This window comes from Papio anubis, chromosome X, assembly GCF_008728515.1.
Source record: "Papio anubis isolate 15944 chromosome X, Panubis1.0, whole genome shotgun sequence".
NCBI classification, from domain to species: Eukaryota; Metazoa; Chordata; class Mammalia; order Primates; family Cercopithecidae; genus Papio; species Papio anubis.
In genome coordinates this window covers 125,366,364-125,387,551 of record NC_044996.1, presented here as the reverse complement: position 1 = coordinate 125,387,551, position 21,188 = coordinate 125,366,364, and the positions used below count along the sequence as shown (strand labels likewise).

The window sequence follows — 21,188 nt, the reverse complement described above, 5'->3', positions numbered from 1 at the left end:
AGTTAAGCCCACAATCCTCAGCATGAGCCACAAAGCCTTTCACAATCGGTTCATCAGCTATCTTTTCCCATGCAACCCTGTACTAGTCACATGGAATGACTAGCCTGGAGGCATTCTGCTATTCTCATGCTATCATCACCACCTATCTGCATGTGCTGATCCCTCAGCTTAGGACTACATCTTTCTTTTTTTTTTGAGACGGAGTCTTGCTCTGTCGCCCCGGCTGGAGTGCAGTGGCCGGATCTCAGCTCACTGCAAGCTCCGCCTCCCAGGTTCACGCCATTCTCCTGCCTCAGCCTCCCGAGTAGCTGGGACTACAGGCGCCCATCACCTCGCCCGGCTAGTTTTTTGTATTTTTTAGTAGAGATGGGGTTTCACCATGTTAGCCAGGATGGTCTCGATCTCCTGACCTTGTGATCCACCCGTCTCGGCCTCCCAAAGTGCTGGGATTACAGGCTTGAGCCACCGCGCCCGGCCAGGACTACATCTTTCTGCTCCCCAAATCTGCCTGGCAAACTCCTTCGCTGCTTTTGGAAAGCTTTCCTTCAAATCCTTCTGACTAAGCATCATCTGTGAACTTCTCTAGCACAGAAACTGTACCACTTTTACAGCACATGTGACACTGTACTGTGTATTTCTGGCTGTCTCCCAACTAGACCGTGAGCAACCTGAGATCGGGAATTCCATCTTTGTCACATCTTTTATCTCTAAGGCCTTCATTTATTAAGCACATTGTAGGCACTCAATAAGGGAACTACAAAGGAAACAGGTACCCAGAGAAATGAATTATCTGGTTTAAGACATTTTATTGTTAGAAAAAGATAAAGGCTGACATTTCATTTTATTTATTTTTTATTTATTTTTTTGAGACAGAGTCTTGCTCTGTTGCCCAGGCTGGAGTGCAGTGGTGCACTCTTGGGTCACTGCAACTTCTGCCTCCCCAGTTCAAGCGATTTTCCTGCCTCAGCCTCCCGAGTAGCTGGGATTACAGGCATCTGCTACCACACATGGCTAATTTTTTTGTATTTTCAGTAGAGATGGGGTTTCACCATGTTGGCCAGGCTGGTTTTGAACTCCTGACCTCAAGTGATCTGCCCATCTTGGCCTCCCAAAGCATTAGAATTACAGGCGTGAGCCACCGCGCCTGGCCAACATTTCATTTTAAATGCAGATATAAAACCAAATAGTATCTATGCAGACATTAAATTGGTCAACTGAGTCTTCAGGCCCTATGCCAATAGAATCTACATACTTTTGATGTGTTCTATTTACTTATACGATCACCTCAACTCAAGCTTTCACCCCTAAGAAAAAAGAATATGCACTTTTACCAATATGTATCCTCTTTATCTACTCTGTTCTTCTTATTTTGAAGTAAAAAACTTCTTTTTAAAGAATTCTCTATGAAAAAAGTGAAAACAGAGCAGAGTTGGAAAGCAAGTCAGTGCTATTCAGGGGATGGCAGATCTTCCAGTGAGAAGGGCTCTTCAAATTATTTCATGCAGATGCTATAAAACCATACCTCTGTTTATTGTGAAAAAACTGAAACCCCTTTCTTCATAATCTGAATTAGTTATTATTTATCATGTTCTTCAGTGAGAAACAGTTTTAAAAGTATAAATAATAAGGCCAAACCAATGTCAGCTGGGAAAGAAACAAAATAATGGGTCCATTTTTGAGTTCAAATTATTTGATAACATCACTTTAACATACTAATTTATAAACAAAGGTTTCTAACTGGTAGTATTTCTTCTCACTATGGATCATAAAAAATTATTTTCTCAAAAGCTTATAATAGGAAGCCATACTTACCTTTGCTGTGTCTGAAACAGAATTCCAGTAACCACCACTGAGTGAGAATTTTCCGCTACCTATTCGTGCCAATATTTCCTCTGGTGTATCATCAGGACCATTTGCAAATGGAGTGTAACTAATTTATAATAAAATTAAAATATTAATGAATAAAATTTCTTATTTGGTTGGTAATCTCAAAAGTATTCTAATTCAGTTAACGTAATATTTTATTAAAATCTACCAAAGTGAAAAAAATCAACAAAATGAAGCTCCATAAGGCACCAGGTAAAGCATGGGTTATAAAATATTAATCATATTTAATATACAATAATATACATATTTTAAGACATGACACATTATAGAATAAAATATTAAGAAATAGTGTAGGCCAGGCAACGTGGCTCATGCCTGTAATCTCAGCACTTTGGGAGGCCAAGGTGGGTGGATCACGAGGTCAGGAATTCGAGACCAGCCTGGCCAATATGGTGAAACATTGTCTCTACTAAAAATACAAAAATTAGCTGGGCGTGGTAGTGCCTGCCCGTAGTCCCAGCTACTCGGGAGGCTGAGGCAGGAGAATTGCTTGAACCTGGAAGCAAGACTCCGCCTCAAAAAAAAAAACCAAAAAAAAAAACCTCTATGTTTCTGACATGACAAGAGTACAAAAAAGTATGGAAAAAATCAATTTAGGACCTCGAGACATTAATAAACAGTACATTACAAAAAATCAGTAATGATATAGCCATAAATGTGGAATTGTTACAGAATTGTATATATTAGATAACATGAGAAAACATGGAAAGATATGACAACATCTGAATTAAAAAAAAAAAAAACCTACATAGGACAGGTACAGTGGCTCATGCCTGTAATCCCAACACTTTGGGAGGCCAGAGCAGGAGGATCACTTGAGCCCAGGAGTTTGAAACTAGCCTGGGCAGCACGGCAAGACCCTGTTTCTACAAAAAAATAAAGAAATTAGGCAGGTGTGGTGGTGCACCCCTGTAGTCCTAGCTACTCCTATTCGGGAGGCTGAGGTGAGAGGATTGCTTGAGCCCAGGAGTTTGGGGCTACAGTGAACTATGACTGTGTCACTGTACTCCAGCCTGGGCCACAGAGTGACACCCTGTCTCTAAAGAAAAAGCAAACAAACAAACAAACAAACAAACCTTAAACAAAACAAAAACCTAGATAACTTAAGCAAAATGGTGCTTAGAATGTATGGTATACACTCACCCGGTAAGCATTGTATAGAGTAGGACACCAAGACTCCATATATCACAAGCAGCATCATAGCCTTGTCGTTTTAAAACCTAGAAAAAGTGCAAAATTAGTATTACTATACCACCATTTTGTATATATATTTGTATAGGCTAGGAACTGAATTATATATCCCAAATCAACAACTATAAGGAAAATTTCAACAGAACATGGTTACCAAATAAGGCAATACATTAGTCCTATTCTAGAACATTCTACTACTAATAATTCATATATAAATTTAATTTTGGTATTCAAATTAATATTGAGTATTGTAGGTACACAGGAATATAAAACAAACTGAAGATAACTTTCTTATTTTAATGAATTTATATTTTGTTTGGGGCTACAGAAATATTTACAAAAAACAATGCTTTTAAGAACACATACACACACAAGCACATAAAGAACACACATAACCTAGCACAAAAATCACCAACTTTTATCAGGCATGAACTATGACAAATACAAAAAATCCCTGATTTCCTAAAAAAAAAAAAAAATCTGATGGGAAATAAACATACAAATAGTTAACAACTCAACCTGATAAATATTATAATAAAATCAAGTCTGGGTAGGGTATGGTGGCTCATGCCTGCAGTCCAGCACTTTGGGAGGCCAAGGTGGGAGGATCACTTGAAGCCAGGAGTTTTGAGAACCCGGGCAACACAGCAAGACCTTATTATTATTATTATTGAGACAGGGTCTCACTCTGTCGCCCAGGCTGTAATGCAGCGGCACGATCTTGGCTCACTGCAGCATCCGCCTCACGGGTTCAAGCAATTCTCCTGCCTCAGCCTCCCGAGCAGCTGGGATTACAGGCGTGTGCCACCAAGCTTAGCTTACTTTTGTATTTTTAGTAGAGATGGGGTTTCACCATGTTGCCCAGGCTGATCGCAAACCCCTGAGTTCAAGCAATCCACCCGCCTTGGCCTCCCAAAGTGCTGGGATTACAGGCATGAACCACGGCATCTGGCCAAGATCTCATGTTTAAAAAATAAAAATAAAAAATAAGCCAGGTACGGTGGTGTTCTCCTGTAGTTCCAGCTACCTGGGAGGCTGAGGCAGGAGGACTGCTTGAGCTGAGGAGTTCAAGGCTGCAGTGAGCTATGATTGCACCACTGTATTCTGGCCTAGGCAACAGAGGGAGACCTTGTCCCTAAACAAACAAAAACCCCAAATTATGTCTTAAATGTTATAGGTATGAAGATGAGGAAGCAATTTATTCTTGACATGGGGAGAGAAGGAAGGCTAGAGGGTGGCCTGCTTATATTGGACCTATAAGTAAGAGAGCAGAGCGGGTTTAGTGATAGGCCAGAAGTTCAGTGTGTCTAGAACTTCAGGTAGGGAATACCAGAGAGACTGAAGGGCTTTTTTTTTTTTTTTTTTTTTTTTTTTTTTTAATAGAGGGGTTCTTGCTTTGTGACCCAGGCTGGAGTGCAGTGGTGTGATCCTTGGGTCACTGCAACCTCAAACTCTTGGAGTCAAGTGATCCTCCTACCTCAGCCTCCTGAGTAGCTGAGACTACAGGCACGCCACCATGCCCAGCTAATTTTAAATTTTTTTGTAGAGATGGGGTCTCACTATGTTGCCCAGGCTGGTCTCAAACTCCTGGCCTCAAACAGTCCTCCTGCCTTGGCCTCCCAAAGTGCTGGGATTACAGGCATGAGCCACCATGCCCTGCCTCAAGGGCTTTTATAATAGCTTGTTAAGAAATTTAGATTCTTCTGTAGGCAATCAGATGTCATTGAAACATTAAACAGGGAAATGAAAGGCTGGCATTTTATCCTAATTATTTCTTCAGTAAGTCTTCGATTAAATTATTATTAATTATTCTGTACTAAACATAGTGAATGAGTTTTAAAACACACTAATACTGCAAGCAAACTCTCTCACAATTACCTCTGGTGCAACAAAATTTGCAGTATAACAAGGAGTCATGAGAAGACCATTTTCCGCTCTCAGCTGTTTTGCAAAGCCAAAATCACAAATTCGAATAGATTCTGGGTTACCAGATTCATCCACATAAAGAATGTTGCTAGGTTTCAAGTCTCTATGAACCACCTAATTGAAATACAAATTAAAGAGTTATGTTAACAATATATTTCCATTACTGAAAGTTCTTTATTCACAAACTGTCAAGCAATACACTTAACAAGATGATGAGTGCTGACCTTTAAATTAGCCCAACATTATAAAATACTGATAATGTAAAGCATAACTCTCTAACATAGACCTGGGGCAAGGAGGAGGAGGAAGAAAGAGTAGTACTTACCTCCCTCCTCTTTGTCCAATTGAGTAACTGGGTTAAGGAGAAAGGCAAACAGCAATAATATATCTACCTCCAGGTTGATCACTCATTTAATATTGAGTGTCTATCATGTACCAGGGTATTATATAAGCTTCTGTAGATACTGTGATGAACAAGACCCATAAGATCCTGGCCTTTCCATGCTAGGAGCTTACACAGTTCTGGGGGAAGCAAAGAATAGGTTGAGACATGGGGCATAACTTTAAATAGGGCAGTCAGGAAGGGTCTCTAGATGAGGTAACATCTGATCCAGTATCTGAAGAACAGAATGAATGAGCCGTAAGAACAGTAAGGGAGAGTCATTCTAACTAGAAGGAACAGCATGTACAAGGTACATACACAACAAATATATTCTGATAGACTAAATGGAATAGACAGGGCATTCAGGAGTAAAAAGGAAAAAACCAAAACAAATCTGGACTTTATTTTTGGTATTGCCTATTTGATATACAAGGTGTTACACATGCAAGAAGAAATCTCTTCTTTAGAGTTTTGTATTATTTTCCTCTTTTAATGATCTACCTGAGTACAGTAGTACCCCCTTATCCGTGGGGTATATGTTTCAAGACCCCCAGTGCATTCCTGAAACTGAGGACGATACCAAAGTCTCTATATTTTTTCCTAGATATATATACCTATGATATAGTTTAATTGATAAATCAGGCACAGTAAGAGATTAACAATGACTAATAATAAATTAGAACACTTGTAACAATATACTGTAATAAAAGTTATGTGAATGTGGTCTCTCAAAATACTGTAATATTTTTGACAATGGTTGACTGTGGATAACTGAAACCACAGAAAGCAAACTTGCAGATTAGTGGGGGACTACTGTACTTTTTTTTTTTATCATAAGCTTCTCTTACATTCCTTTTTAGACTTAAGTGTGCCTTCTGTCACCAAATTCTGAGTCTATGTTCCAATCAATCAAATTAGATTTAGTTCCTCACATCCAGGACATCACTTCTCCAGACTATTTTAACAACAAATTACTGATCAGGCATTGGGAAAAGAACACAGAAGACTTTCATGACTGCAAGGTCATAAGTTCCTCAGTGACTACTGAGTTCTACCAATTTCAAGTTACAATACTAAGCAAATCTTGATAAGTTAGAAGTCAGGAAGCTCTAGAATTAACACATTCTACTTGGCTTTCAGGGGCAAAGACAAAACAAGAAGAAGGTATTGAAACTGAACTCCTGAAGAGGTAATCTTTTATATATGCATATATCAAAACATCACGTTGTATACCACGAACATATATAATTTGTCAACTAAAAAATTTTTTAAAAATTATTTTCCCCTTGCTTTCCATTCCTCTTCACTCCTCTGCTGTTCTCCTTTCTTCCCTCCCTCCCCTCATTTTCTCCTTTCCTCCCAGACTTCCCTTCTTTTTTTTTTTTTTTCGAGATGGAGTCTCACTCTGTTGCCCAGGCTGGAGTGCAGTGGCGCAATTTCAGCTCACTGCAACCTCCGCCTCCCAGGTTCAAGCAATTCTCCTGCTTCAGCCTCCTGAGTAGCTGGGATTACAGACAGGCACCATGATACCCGGCTAATTTTTGTAATTTTAGTAGAGACGGGGTTTTGCCATGTTGGCCACGCTGGTCTCGAACTCCTGACTTCAGGTAATCCACCCACCTTGGCCTTCCAAAGCACTGGGATTACAGGTGTGAGCCACTGCGTCCGTCTGTCTTTTTTAAAAAATACGATTTTCTCGAACTCCTGACCTCAAGTGATCTGCCCGCCTCAGCCTCCCAAAGTGCTGGGATTACAGGCATGAGCCACTGTGCCCAGCCTAGAAGTACAATTTTCTTTTGCTATTTACTAAAAATCTGCATACAAGAAGAATGAAGAGCATATCCACCAGCCAGAAGCATGTGACTCTTTTGTCTCATTGTTTTAAGGATTTCCTTTTATACATGAATACAAACCAGGATTCCTTGGTTCTGCTTCTAACCTGAAGTGGGCCTGGTATTCATGAGTACAGAGTGACCTAGCAGAAACAATGCTATGTTTTCCAGGTCGGAAGAGATCACTTACTTTTCCTTGGAAGCACAAGAGTTTAACATAAACAAGCTAGGATATCAAAGGCACACTTCAATCTCAATAATAAAAGTTTATATAGAGGAAGATCAGTAGGATAATTCAGCTAATAGCAGTTATTTTCCATTTCATGCATAAAGTAACTTCTATCTAATTTTAGCTCAAACATAAAGAAAAAAAGTGTGTGCATGTATATATAGAGTGTTAAAAAGACTTACCCCTTGTGCGTGAAGATATTCAACGGTTTTGGTTATAGTGAACAGGACAGCACTGGCCTCTCGTTCAGAGAAAAATTTTTGTCTAAGAATTTTATCCAGCAATTCACCTCCTTTCATAAGTTCTGTTACTACATACACATATTTTCCATCATCATATACCTATAAATTTCAACATCAAAATGTAAATATTATTTGAAACTTTATATGTGCTCAAAACAAAGTTTAAAATATAAAAGAAAAATTAAACTCACTTCATATTCAAGAAAAATTTTATTTATTATTTTGAGACAGACATGCGCTCTGTCGCCCAGGAGTGCACTGGCACAATCTTGGCTCACTATAATATCCACTTCCTGGGCTCCAGCGATCCTCCCACTTCAGCCTCCCAAGCAGCTGAGACTACAGGCACATGCCACCACACCTGGCTAATTTTTGCATTTTTTTGTAGAGACGAGGTTTTGCTGTGTCTCCATGAGCAGTGATAATCTGAGGAAATTTGAGTTTTTACAACCCCCAGAGAAGGCCTTCAGGCCTATGTGAGCATCATTAGCAAGAGAAGACTTAACACTACCTGGGGAGTTCACACTCTTTGCCAACACTTTGTTATAATAACAGTCAAGAGAGACATAGGCAACAGTGTATCATGACAGTCCAAGGAAAGATACTTTACTTGTCCTGGGGGTGGCAATGGGCAGGGCAGGCTTCCTGGAAGAAGCAGTGCCTTAGCAAAATCTTTTATGTGTGGTAGTTAGCCAGGTAAAGAAAAATAGATGGTGTTAGCAACTGAGGGAACTATAAATTCAGGCAGAGCAACATGGGAAATTGAGGCATGTGCAAGAAATTTACATACTAGAACACAGAGCATAAGGTGTATGAGAAAGTGTGTGTGAGAAGTCTGAAAACTACAGAGGAAGGCAGGGTCTTAAGGGGCTAGGGACTTTAGACTGTAGGCAGGGAAGTTAAATGGGTAGTTATGAGTGTTAGATCTCTCTTCTAGTAATGTGGAAGATACTTTGGAGAGTGAGACTAGTCAATATTGAATATGAACTAATAGTAATATTAACACTGAACATTTAGGTAAGTGTTCAAGTGCAGATATTAAAAGCAATAATATCGTGCTTTCCTTCTTAAAGCAAAAGTAGAAAAAAATAACTGTACAAACGTATCTTTACTGATAAATGAAATTATGTCATATACACATATACATTGTTTTCAAATCTACTTTTTAAACTTACCATGCTGAATTTTTTTGTTTGTTTTTGTTTTTGAGACAGGGTCTTGCTCTGCTGTGCAGGCTGGAGTGCAGTGGTGTGATAACTGCTCACTGCGGTCTTGACCTGCCAGGCTGAAGCAATCCTCCCACCTCAGCCTCCAGAGTAGCTGCGACTATAGGCATGAGCTACCATGTCAGGCTAATTTTTAAATATTCTTTAGAGACAGGGTCTCCCTACGTTGCCCAGGCTGGTCTTGAACTCCTGGGCTCAAGCAATCCTCCTGCCTCAGCCTCCCAAAGTGCTGGGATTACAGGTGTGAGCCACTGTGCCCAGCCTGGTTAATTAAAAAAAATTTTGTTGTAGAGATGGAGGTCTCACTATGTTGACCTGGCTGGTCTTGAACTCCTGGCCTCAAGTGATCCTCCTGCCTTGGCCTCCCAAACTGCTGGGATTATAGGCGTGGGCCACTATGCCCAGCCTATGATGAGTTCTCTGTCTACCACATGATTTTTGAAAATACACTACTTTCAATGTGAGTTAGACAACTAATTCAAATGATCCATGTTAAAGAATCTACTTACATCCTTTAGAGTAATAATATTTGGATGCTGTCCATAACGAAGAAGAATTTCAATTTCTTCTGTAGGGTCTCTCTTGCTTTTATCAATAATCTAAAAGGCAAATATTTATCACAAAACCTCATGAACTATACAGTTATAAACATTAATTGTTTATAGCTACAGACGTTGGGTATTACCTCATGTAAATAGTATATAAATAAGCCATTTATCAATCAGTTTTATTCAACTACCTGGCCAGACTGTTTAATCAGAAAGCCAGTCTTGATATAGATGGCAAGGCTGTAAATTCCAACTCATGAGTCACATTCCCACCATGCCTCTCCAATGTAAGTTTGTAGTAAGTTTAGGACTTACCAAAAACTCAAAAAGCCTCGAGAAAAGGTACCAAGAAGACAGTTAACATATCTTTTCTTCTATCCTTGAGGCCTTAAACATTTGGGAACTCAGTCAACTTCTAACCCCCCATCAATACAGATAATTAAGAGCTAGATATATCTATAACACCACCACTAGCATCTGCTTATTGAATTAAGTTTACTTCCTTTATTAAAATGCTTCAATTGAATATCCTGTTAGTTGTAAGCTACTTATAAAAGCTAATTACCTGTTAAGTAGAACAATCTTGTTTTTGAAGTTAGGCAGAAAGCTACATAGAAAATTACACCTAGAATTTTATTTGGTTAGAATTTGGTTTAATTATTATAATAAAGCCCTTTAAAATAGTAATGTAGCTTTCTAACCCTTTTATTTTGGCTGCTCCTTAAAAATATTTCTCTTAATGTTTTAATCTGCTAAACTAATATATAAAAAAGACAAATTTTGCTTTCAATTCATTCAAAGGGTAGTCTGAAACAAATTAGGTGGCCTTTGTATGTTCGATTTTAAACAGCTTAGTAATTAAGTACACACTAAATACCCAGACACACCAGCAACCTAGGAAAGAGGTTACAACTCTCAGCATGAGTCCAGTCTTCTATCTGAAATGGATTTATAGTTGACCCTTGAACAACACAGGTTTGAACTATGAGGGACCAATTACACGTGGATTTTCTTCTGTTTTTGCCACCCCTGAGACACCAAGACTAACTCCTTCTCTTCTTCCTCCCTCCTCAGCCTACTTAAGGTGAAAATGATGAGGAAAAAGACCTTTATTATGATCCACTTCCATTTAATGAACAGTAAATATATTTTCTCTTCCTTATATATTTTTTTCTTTTTTTGAGACAGGGTCTTGCTCTGTTGCCCAGGCTGGAGTGTAGTGGCGCAATCATGGCTCACTGCAACCTTGAACTCCTGGGCCCAAGTGATCCTCCCACCTCTACCTCCTGAGTAGCTGGGACCACTGGCACATGCCACTACACTCAGCTAATTTTAAAAATTATTTGTAGAGATGAGGTCTGGCTATGTTGCCAAGGCTAGAATACAGTGGCACATAGCTCACTGTAGCCTGAATCTCCTGAGCTCAAGCAATCTTTCTGTCTCAGCCTCCTGAGTAGCTAGGACTAAAGGCACATGTAGCCATGCCTGGCTAATTTTTAAACAATTTTTCTGTAGAGATAGGGTCTTGCTGTGTTGCCCAGGCTTGTCTCAAACTCCTGGCCTCAAGCAATCCTCCTACCTCGGCCTCCCAAAGTGCTAGGATTACAAATGTGAGACACTATGCCTGGCATGATTTTCTTAATAACACTTTCTTTTCCCTAGCTTGCTTTGTTGTAAGAATACAGTATATAATACATACACAAAATACGTGTTAATCGACTATGCTATCAGTAAGGCTTCTGGTCAACAGTAGGCTTTGAGTAATTAGGTTTTGGGGAGTCAAGTTATACAGATTTTCAACCACTTGGGGGTCAGCACTCCTAAGTCCTGTGTTATTCAAGGGTGGACTGTACTTGTTAAACAGTTCTGTATTTGGAGAACAGGGAAGATAAACATACAGGTGCCCACTGTAATCAACCGCAAATGACAGTGTGGAATTAGGCAAATGGGTGATTAAGAGGAGAGATATATGGAATAGACATGCTAATTTAAGAGATGATCTGGGACTAGTCTTTTGAAAACCAGAACACACTGGGAGGGGTTGTTTTTGGCATGGATCTGCTAATCTGAGCCCAGTTTGCATTAGACCTATGCTTGTGCTTGTGGACCTCAAACACGTGGTAATTTCAGTAGAATCCAGCTTTATTGGGATTGGTTTTAGGAGTCATTTAAGTCACAAAAATCCACAAATAGCTTGGAGACGTTTTCGAGGTTTTAGGCATAGTCCTCAAAGTTTCTGTAATTCAAAGGGGCCTCAGGACATTTCTGCTTTTTATGATGTATTTATGGAGGCAAGACAATCCTTAAACTGCCTACCAAGTATGTTATTAGTCTTTTCTCCTTTCATGTAAGCAATTTGAAAATTTCTATGTATCTTAGATTTCAATAAGAGCAATGAATAGGAAAATAGAAAATTAAATGTATTTCTTTTAAACATTTCCTTCTTTAAAATTAGCTTTACTGTCCTTCCAATGAAGCAAATTAAATGTATTTCTATGGTTCATCCTTCTATCTGACAGAAAGTCCTATAGACACTGACAACTTTAAAGCAGTTACATCTAAGTTTAGAAAAGTGATAACAACTAATGTCACTCTCTCTCTAAACATGAGCTATGCATATTTATAAACCACTCCTAAGGTTCAAATAAGTTGAAAGCTTTAGACATTGTTTGAATTGCTTGAGATTGGAGAGCAAAGGTTACTATTCCAAGAAGTGAAAAGAGACTTGAACATAGTGTTTGTTCACTTATGACTAAAGGTTTGAAATTCAAACTTCATCACAGAGCTAGGTTCCTTGGTTTTTGGCTTAGAAAATTCTGTCTTAGGATACTTGATGAAACTAAAACAGCCGATGATAATGAATTTTATGATAGTGGTTTTAATTCATTTATTAGTTCCCAGATCCTTTTAGATGTAAAGAAAGGTATGAACATTTTGCCAGAGAAGATGTAAACATACAAAATTTTGCACACAATTTTGAGGAATTTGTTGATACCCTGAGCATAAAATGGGGACTTCTGAGAGTAAAAATATACTTTAAAAATCATTTGAGGTAAAAAAAAAAAAAATCACTTGATGTGTAAACTGGTACTGCTCTGGGCAAACCAGATGTATAACCACCTTACCTTTAGCTCACACGGTTCTAGATTAAGATCTCTGAAGATCACTAGCCAGATATTTAACTTTTTCATAACAAAAGGCACTTTTAACAACAAGAGGAGTGTAATTTTTAACTGGTACTGACATGCATGAACAAGAACTGTACAAATTGCATTTTAACTAAAAAAATATTTACCTTCACTGCAAACTCCATGTTTGTAGCTTTATGTATACATCTCTTGCAAACAGAATAGGAGCCAACTCCAATATCTTCTTTTACTTCATATCCATCAGTAAACTGAATACTGTTCCTGTGTAACTGCTACAAAAAATTATAAATTGGTGAAGAGTCCCATAATGCCTTTAGTGCATTTTATAATAGGGAAGTATGTTCCTCAGCATGCATTGTTGATGCTCTACATATAAATGAATAAGAATAAAAATACATCTTTATAGTACTTATTCTTCTACAAACAAGTGATTTTGGAAGTGTTTACAATGAAATGTACAGCAAGAAATATGACTTTAAAAGCGGAGCTACTTGAAATGGGGCCTATATCTTTGTCTGTGATTCAGCCTTATTCCACTCCCCAATTGACTATAGGTTTTCAGGCACCTTTGCAAATGTGAAATTTGAAACCTATGGTATAGAAGGAAAGGATTTAGGAGGATTCAGAATTAGAATATCTGAATTCTTGTCTCAGATGCACCACTTACAGGCTATGTAACTTTGAGCCTGTATTTTCTGAGGGTAATGGTGAAGATTAAATAAAAATAATGTATTTGCAAGCAATACCTGTTACCGACATTTTGGACTTTCAGTAGCCACACCCTCCTTTCTTCATCCTGAAGTCATAGCCTTACACAACTTCTGCTAAAGAAGCTGGTCATGGGTTAGGGACTAATAACATACAGTAGATGATGAACAGCAACTTATTGATTCCATAAACAGGCTGAGGAAAGCTGTGTTGCCCTTGGCTATACTGATATGAGACATCCATGCCTATGAGCTTTGTGTATGTTAAAATTTGAATTCTGTAGAATATATATGTTTGTGGTTTCTATGTTAGGTACAGAATTTATAATTTAAAAACTTGCCATACATTCACGTGCTTGCATAGTAAATGGCACAGACTATTTCAACATGAGCTCTGCTTAAAAACCAGTGTTTTAATTGTTTTTCTACAAAATGGAAAACAGGATAACTCATGAAAAAACTTTAGAGCAAAAGCAACTTAAACATCAAGCAAATCCAAGTACAAATGATATCCTAAAAACAATCCAGTGCTTCAAAAGATATATCTAGTTCCCTTTGATTAGAAAGATGACTTAAGATTTGAGTTCATTTTTATTTCTTGTATCTTTCTAAGGCAAAGGTTGCCAAACTATGGCCAGTGAGCCAAATCTGATTCATTGCCCGTGTGTGTAAATAAAGTTTTATTGGCACACAGCCATGCCCACTTGTTTATGTATTGTCTGTGGCTGTTTTGAGATACATAGCAGAGTTGAGTAGTTGTGACAGAGCCCATATAGCCCACAAAGCCTCAAGTATTATCTAACACTTCACAGAGAAAGTCTGCCGACTCCTGTTCTAAGACATTGAAGAACCAGAAGACCTTAATTCATCATAGCTGACCTGAAGGAGGCAGAGGGTGAAACAAACTCAGCATGAAAAACATTTTTGAGGCACAGGAGAGGACATAGACAACATCGTCATGTTTATCTCAACTCTTTTAAAATTCTACTTTCTTTTTTTTTTTTTCTGAGACAGAGTCTAGCTCTGTTGCCCAGGCTGGAGTACAGTGGTGGATCTTGGCTCACTGCAACCTCTGCCTCTTGGATTCAAGCGATTCTCCTGCCTCGGCCTCCAGAGTAGCTGGGATTATAGGCATGCACCACCATGTCCAGCTAATTTTTGTATTTTTAGTAGGGACAGGGTTTCACTGTGTTGGACAGGCCGGTCTCGAACTCCTAACCTCGTGATCTGCCTGCCTCGGCCTCCCAAAGTGCTGGGATTACAAGCTTGAGCTACCGTGCCTGGCCTAAAACTCTACTTTCAAGTCACATAGGTATCTAGGATTTGGGTTCTTGCAACCTTTTCAATGACATATGAAAAAAATTGCTAAGAGTAAAGTTAATGATATAAAATGTATTTTATTTTATTTTTTGAGACAGAGTTTCAACTCTGTCACCCAGGCTGGAGTGCAGTGGTGCGACCTCCGCTTACTGCAACCTCTGCCTCCAAATCAAGTGATTCTTGTGCCTCAGCCTCCTGAGTACCTGGAATTACAGGCACGCGCCACCATGCCCAACTCATTTTTGTATTTTTAGTAGAGATAGGGGTTTCACCATGTTGGCCAGGCTGATCTTGAACTTCTGACCTCAAGTGATCCACCTGCCTCGGCCTCCCAAAGTGCTGGGATTACGGGTGTGAGCCACAGTGCCCAGTCTAAAATGTATTTTAAATTGCTCACTTGAAGTCAGTAGAAAAAAATCTATTCACAGAATGAACTATATCTTACAACATTCCAAATCTAAAATTATTTGGACATCCACTCACCTGAACAATTGAATGTACACCAACTGTCTGCATAGCCTGGCTTTCATCATCTGAGGTAATAGCAACAAAACTAAACCCCCGAAAAAGCTGATGTGCATTAGCACTAGGTGGAATGCCAGGTGAATCTGAAAAGAGTAAGACGTGACAAAGAAGATTCATTTGAAAGGAAATTGAGTGAAAAACTGTTGACACTATGACCTTTTTCACTTATTCTGGAATTCTACTTCTCAGGTACACAGTATATACCTCTTGCTTTCCGGGATACCTCTGAGGCACTGTATCTGATCTGTTCTGATTGTGTATTGCCATTACAACACCAACATCGTAGTCCCTCGGAGCCTAGAAAATAGCTAGTTCATTTGAAGAATATAATAAATCAATGAATTATAGGGTTAATGGTATTCAAAATTAATGCTGTCCCATTGAATTTCCTGAAATGATAGAAATTTTCTTTATCTTTACAGTCTAATATGATAGCCACTAGCTACATGCAGCTTCTCAACATTTGAAATGTGCCTAGTGTGACTGAGAAACTACATTTTAAATTTTAATTAATTTAAATTTAAATAGCCACATGTGGCTACTAGCTACCATATTAGAAACTGCAGCCCTCAATAATAACCTATTTGGGGGACAATGGGGGAGATACAAGGTTGATCTACAGCAAATTTGGGAGATTTGAAGACAGCATAGAGAGTTATCCAGGAAAAGATTTTCTTTTTTTCTTTTTGAGACAGTCTTGCTCTGTCACCCAGGCTGGAGTGCAGTGGCACAATTTTGATGCACTGCAACCTCCACCTCCCAGGTTCAAGTGATTCTCGTGCCTTAGCCACCCAAGTAGCCGGGATTACAGGCACATGCCACCAAACCCAGTTAATTTTGGTATTTTTAGTAGAGACGGGGTTTCACTATGTTGGCCAGACTGGTCTCGAACTCCTGGCTTCAAGCGATCTGCTCGCCTCAGCCTCCCAAAGTGCTGGGATTACAGGTGTGAGCAACTACGCCCAGAGTCTGGAAAAGATTTTCTGACTGAACAAGAAAAAAATATATTTGTTGTCTTATATTTGGGTTTTCACATTTTCTCCTTACCTTTGGGAGTTTTTGCAGTAAACTCAGGATCAAAATAGAATGTATCTTCAGGCCTGCCCGTTGCAGGTTTAAATGGTGGATGAATTTCTCTTCTATACAGTTTCTAGAGGGAAAAAAAGAGACTTAGACATATTTTAATTATAAAGAAATATTTCAAGCAAGTTTTCATTCTATACTTACATTCCAGTCTATTGTTGAGAAAAATGAATGTCTTTTAATTTCTTCAACTCCATCTGGTCCTGCACCTATCAAAAATGGATTCATTGGTAATTTTATTTCAAGGAGAAATATACATATTGCTCAGCCTTTGTTTTCAATACTTGTCTAATTAATTAATTAATTAATTTTGAGACAAGGACTTGCTCTGTCACCCAGGCTGGAGTGCAGTGGTGTGATCTCAGCTCACTGCAGCCTCAACCTCTCAGGCTCAAGTGATCCTCCTACCTCAACTTCCTGAGTAGCTCAGACTACAGGTGCATACCACCATGCCTGGCTAATTTTTGAATTTTTTGTAAAGATGAGGTTTTGCCATTTTGCCTAGGCTGGTCTTGAACTCCTGGACTCAAGTAATTCTCCTGCCTTGGTCTCCTAAAGTGCTGGGATTACAGGCATGAGACCCCATGCCCAACCTTGTCTAAATAGTTAATAATTCCACCACAAAACAAATATCTACTCCCCCCGAAAAACAAACACCAACAAACACACAACATAAACAAATTAGTTAAAATTTTTACCTAATCTGTTTGCAGGATTTCGCTTGAAAAGCATTCGCAAAAGACTCTGGGCTTCAGGACTCAAAAACTGTGGCATTCCAAGTTTGGCTCTAAATAATAAATCCACATAATATTTTACTTTTTGGAGGCATCTGTATTTTTATTTTTAAAAATTCTTAAACTTTTTGAGATACTTGTAGATTCACACTCAGTTGTAAGAAATAATACAGAGAGATGCCCTGTGCCCTTTACCCAGTTTCCCCCAATGGTAACATCTTACAAAACTACAGTACAATATCACATCCAGGATATTGACATGGAGACAATCCAATGATCTCATTCACATGGCACTGGTTTTATTTGCACTTATTTGTGTGTGTGTTTAGTTCTATGCCATTTTATTACATGTATGACTTCTGTATGAATATGTCACAGTTTGTTTATCCATTATCTGTTGAAGGACATTTGGGTTGTGCCCAGTTTCGGGCTAATATGAATAAAGCTACAGTGAACATTTATGTACAGGTTTTCATGTGAACACATAACTGAATTTTAGTGCATAAGCTAATGAGCTTTTTCACTTTTCAAAATTTTGCAAAGAGCACTGTGAAAGTAAGATCATTTGAATCCTAGTTCTGGCTGTTACCAAGAACTTTGTGACAGTGGGAAAGTCAATTATTCTGGGCCTGTTATCATTTCTTTATAAGCAAAGGGATTTGACTCTAGACCAATAGCTCCCAACATATAGCCTTGGAACTCCTCCTCAAAGGGAATTTAAGAAACCTAACATTTAAAGCTGCTAAGAGAACATGTGTTTCATATGCCACTTTTTCCTTTCTATTCCCTTTAACAGACCCTGAAGGGAAGGGGAACTGTGGGAAAGAGGATTGTGAAATATTGAAGATACACAGTCTAAAAACTGCTGGCCTAGATGAACCTGAAGGGCTGTTTCAGCTCTAATTTTAATTCTTTTTCCAAACCTACAAATTAAAGAAACCAATAATCCTGTAAGTATGACAATAATAATAGAGCTGGAGAAAATTCCTATTTCAGAAACAGATCCATTTATTATTCAGTGGGTTGTTACTGAGCTATTACGTGCCAGACACTGTTTAGTGCTGACGATACAGAGATAAAGACAGCCCATGAACCTCATGGTCCATGGTGAAGATGGATACAGGCAATGCTAGTACATTAAGAGACAAATGCAGAAGAACATATGCAAAGAGTGACAAGGGAACAATAGGGAATATTTAATTTAACATGGGAGATTATGAAAGGTCTTGAATGCAATCTAAAGGCTAACAATTTATTCATTTGGCTAGTGTTTCCCCAAATTTTACTGAATAACATTAATCCCTCTAGATAGTTAGCAACTTGACTATCTCATGACCCAATGAGCTTGTAGAATGCTATTATATCCCCCTATTAGAGACACAAAATTAAAATACACTGCATATAAAAAGGCTGAGAAATCTAGAGCAAACAAATCAGTTTTTGTTTTTGTTTTTTTTTAAAGACAGAGTATCCAGGCTGGAGTGTAGTGGCACAATCTCGGCTCGCTGCAACCTCTGCCTGCTGGGATCAAGGGATTCTCGCGTCTCAGCCTCCCAAGTAGTTGGGATTACAGGTGTGTGCTACCACACCTGGCTGATTTTTTTTTTGTTGTTGTTGTAGAGATGGAGTTTTGCCATGTTGGCTAGGATGGTCTCGAACTCCTAGACTCAAGTGATCCTCCCACCTCAGCCTCTCAAAGTGCTGGGATTATGGGCGAAATCAGTATTTTCTAAGTATTTATTTCCAGCACCTCTTTTTCAAAGAATATTTATTAACATCTTGTACAATTAATACTCTCTTGGACAAATCTGGGGAAACACTATTGTATTAGGTAACAGGGATGCAGCAGAGGTCCTGAAACAGTGAACTAACATGACCAGACTTATTTTCAAGAAGGTAACTCCAAGGGTAGTAGAGAATAATTTGGAGTGGGAAGAGGTCATAACTGGTAGGCAATCAACTTAGGAATGTGGTCAGATAGTGTGGGTAATAGGTCACTGTTTTCTGAATACTTTCAGCAGTGTAATTCAGAGGAAAGGCTGGAACAGTGAAATAATTCTGAGATCGAATATGGAGAATACCTAATTATGCAAAAGAGAGAAGGAATAAAAAATGATTTCCAGGTTTCTGGTTTGGGAAAGAGGGTGCATGAAAATGCTGATAACTGGGAGTATAAGAAAAGAACAGCAAATAAAGATACCTTTAGTTCAAAGATGTGAAGTCATGCATGTAATATATTTTGGGAGGGCCAGGCAGGTGAGTAAATGGAAACACAGGTCTAATGCCTGGTAAATTCATGTAAGAAAGAGTGATTTGAGAGTAATTAAAATGTGGAGGGTAGTTATAGGAAAGACAAGTCAGTCAGGAAAGAGTGCAGAGGGGGAAGAAAAGCATATCATAGATGGATTCTGGGGGACAAGACCATTTAAAAGGTAGTCAGAAAAAGAACAATTTGGGGATTAAAAATAACGAATGCAATTGGCTGAATCACACTGATTATTAAATCCAATTAGTTTATTATAGTAAAATAAGAAAAAGCAAAGTCAAAACACAAAAACTCAACTCACTGGATATTACCCCTACTAGGAAGGAACTAGGGCTCTGACATTAGAAACAATTAAGAAAATAATTAAGTATTTATTCTCTTTTTCTTGGATGAGCCTTAATTCAAGTAATTAAATCATCATAGTTGATGAGGGAAAGTTTGTTGAGAAAATACCAGCTAATAAATGAGGAAGGAATAATAATAATAGAAAATCACGGCCGGACATAGTGGCTCATGCCTGTAATCCCAACACTTTGGGAGGCGGAGGTGGGAGGATCACTTGAGCCCAGGAGTTTGAGACCAGCCTGGCAACATAGCAACATATCATCTGTACAAGACATTAAAGAACTTGGCTGGGCGTGGTGGTGCACCTGTAGTCCTAGCTACTCGAGAGGCTGAGGCAGGAGGATCGTTTTAGCCCAGGAGTTTGACGTTGCAGTGAGCTGTGATCATGCCACTGCATTCAAGTCTGGGCAACAGAGCAAGATCTTGTTTCTAAACCACCCCCGCCCTTTAAAAAAAAAAAAAAAAAAAAAAAAATTCATCACTTTTGAATTCCTTATAAAATAACTGTTCCAAGTAATGATTATTAATGGATAGAACCATTAGTTAAAAGCATGACAGGGAACTTTACAATGGAGGAATCAGCTGCAACCACTGGAGCCCATCACTTAAAGTGGGGGCAACAAGGTATTGTAAGCCTCCTGATATAATAAGGACCACACAGTATTAGCTGTGAAATAATCTTGCTAAAACAATTTAACCAAAAATAAGACAGAGGATCAAGTTAATAACACTAAGGGAATAAAAAAAGTTTCCATACTCTTAGGAAAAGACTAATTGTTATGTAACCATGGTAACAAGAGAACCACCAGAACTAGTTTTAAATCCTTTCAGTTGGTTTAAAATCCATTGAATTGATCAATGACAACTTGCCTAGTGAACACCTGCAAGGATGAGTAACTGCTTTTTGTTTCTGAAAATTAGCCAAACAGGAATGGACTCACTCCAATAAACACACCTGAGTGCCCACTGATCAACAACAGTCCCACCCAAATAATCACATTCTTACAGATAATGTCAACCCACTTATAGACCTGAAAATCTGCCAGTTCTTGAGCTCCACCCTTCCTCAAAACTCTATATAAGATTAGTGGTCTACTGTGTTTGGGGAGACTTTAGCCTTACCATAGCAAGGAATAAAATAAGTTTTGGCCGGGCGCGGTGGCTCAAGCCTGTAATCCCAGCACTTTGGGAGGCCGAGGCGGGTGGATCACGAGGTCAGGAGATCGAGACCATCCTGGCTAACATGGTGAAACCCCGTCTCTACTAAAAATACAAAAAATTAGCCGGGCGTGGTGGCGGGCGCCTGTAGTCCCAGCTACTCGGAGGCTGAGGCAGGAGAATGGCGTGAACCTGGGAGGCGGAGCTTGCAGTGAGCCGAGATCGCGCCACTGCACTCCAGCCTGGGTGACACAGCACGAGACTCCGTCTCAAAAAAAAAAAAAATAAAATAAAATAAAAAAGTTTTATGCTTTATTTCAGATGTTGAGAGGGGGTCTCATTCTTTGACAAGATAAATCCAGAAAGCAGAGTTCCATAAAACAACTGACTTGGTTTCTACAAATAAACAGCAGGGGAAAAGCAGGGATAGATTGTTCT

The 21,188-nt window shown here is 38.8% G+C and overlaps 1 protein-coding gene across 11 annotated transcripts in view; it reads right to left on the bottom strand.

The window, feature by feature from the left end:
* Positions 1-21,188, bottom strand: part of RPS6KA3 (ribosomal protein S6 kinase A3) — a 115,902-nt gene that overhangs the window by 10,012 nt on the left and 84,702 nt on the right. For 7 of the 11 annotated variants that reach the window (XM_009197320.2, XM_003917483.4, XM_017953977.3 and 4 more), the window contains 10 exons: positions 16,946-17,034; positions 16,392-16,456; positions 16,212-16,314; positions 15,123-15,247; positions 12,759-12,884; positions 9,425-9,514; positions 7,630-7,788; positions 4,957-5,118; positions 3,031-3,107; positions 1,813-1,930 (listed from right to left, as the gene is read on the bottom strand). In XM_009197320.2, coding sequence (XP_009195584.1) covers positions 1,813-1,930; positions 3,031-3,107; positions 4,957-5,118; positions 7,630-7,788; positions 9,425-9,514; positions 12,759-12,884; positions 15,123-15,247; positions 16,212-16,314; positions 16,392-16,456; positions 16,946-17,034 — 1,114 coding nt within the window. The remainder of the gene's footprint in view (positions 1-1,812; positions 1,931-3,030; positions 3,108-4,956; positions 5,119-7,629; positions 7,789-9,424; positions 9,515-12,758; positions 12,885-15,122; positions 15,248-16,211; positions 16,315-16,391; positions 16,457-16,945; positions 17,035-21,188) is intronic. The other 4 variants (XM_009197324.3, XM_021932884.2, XM_017953975.3 and 1 more) reach the window with 1 other exon arrangement.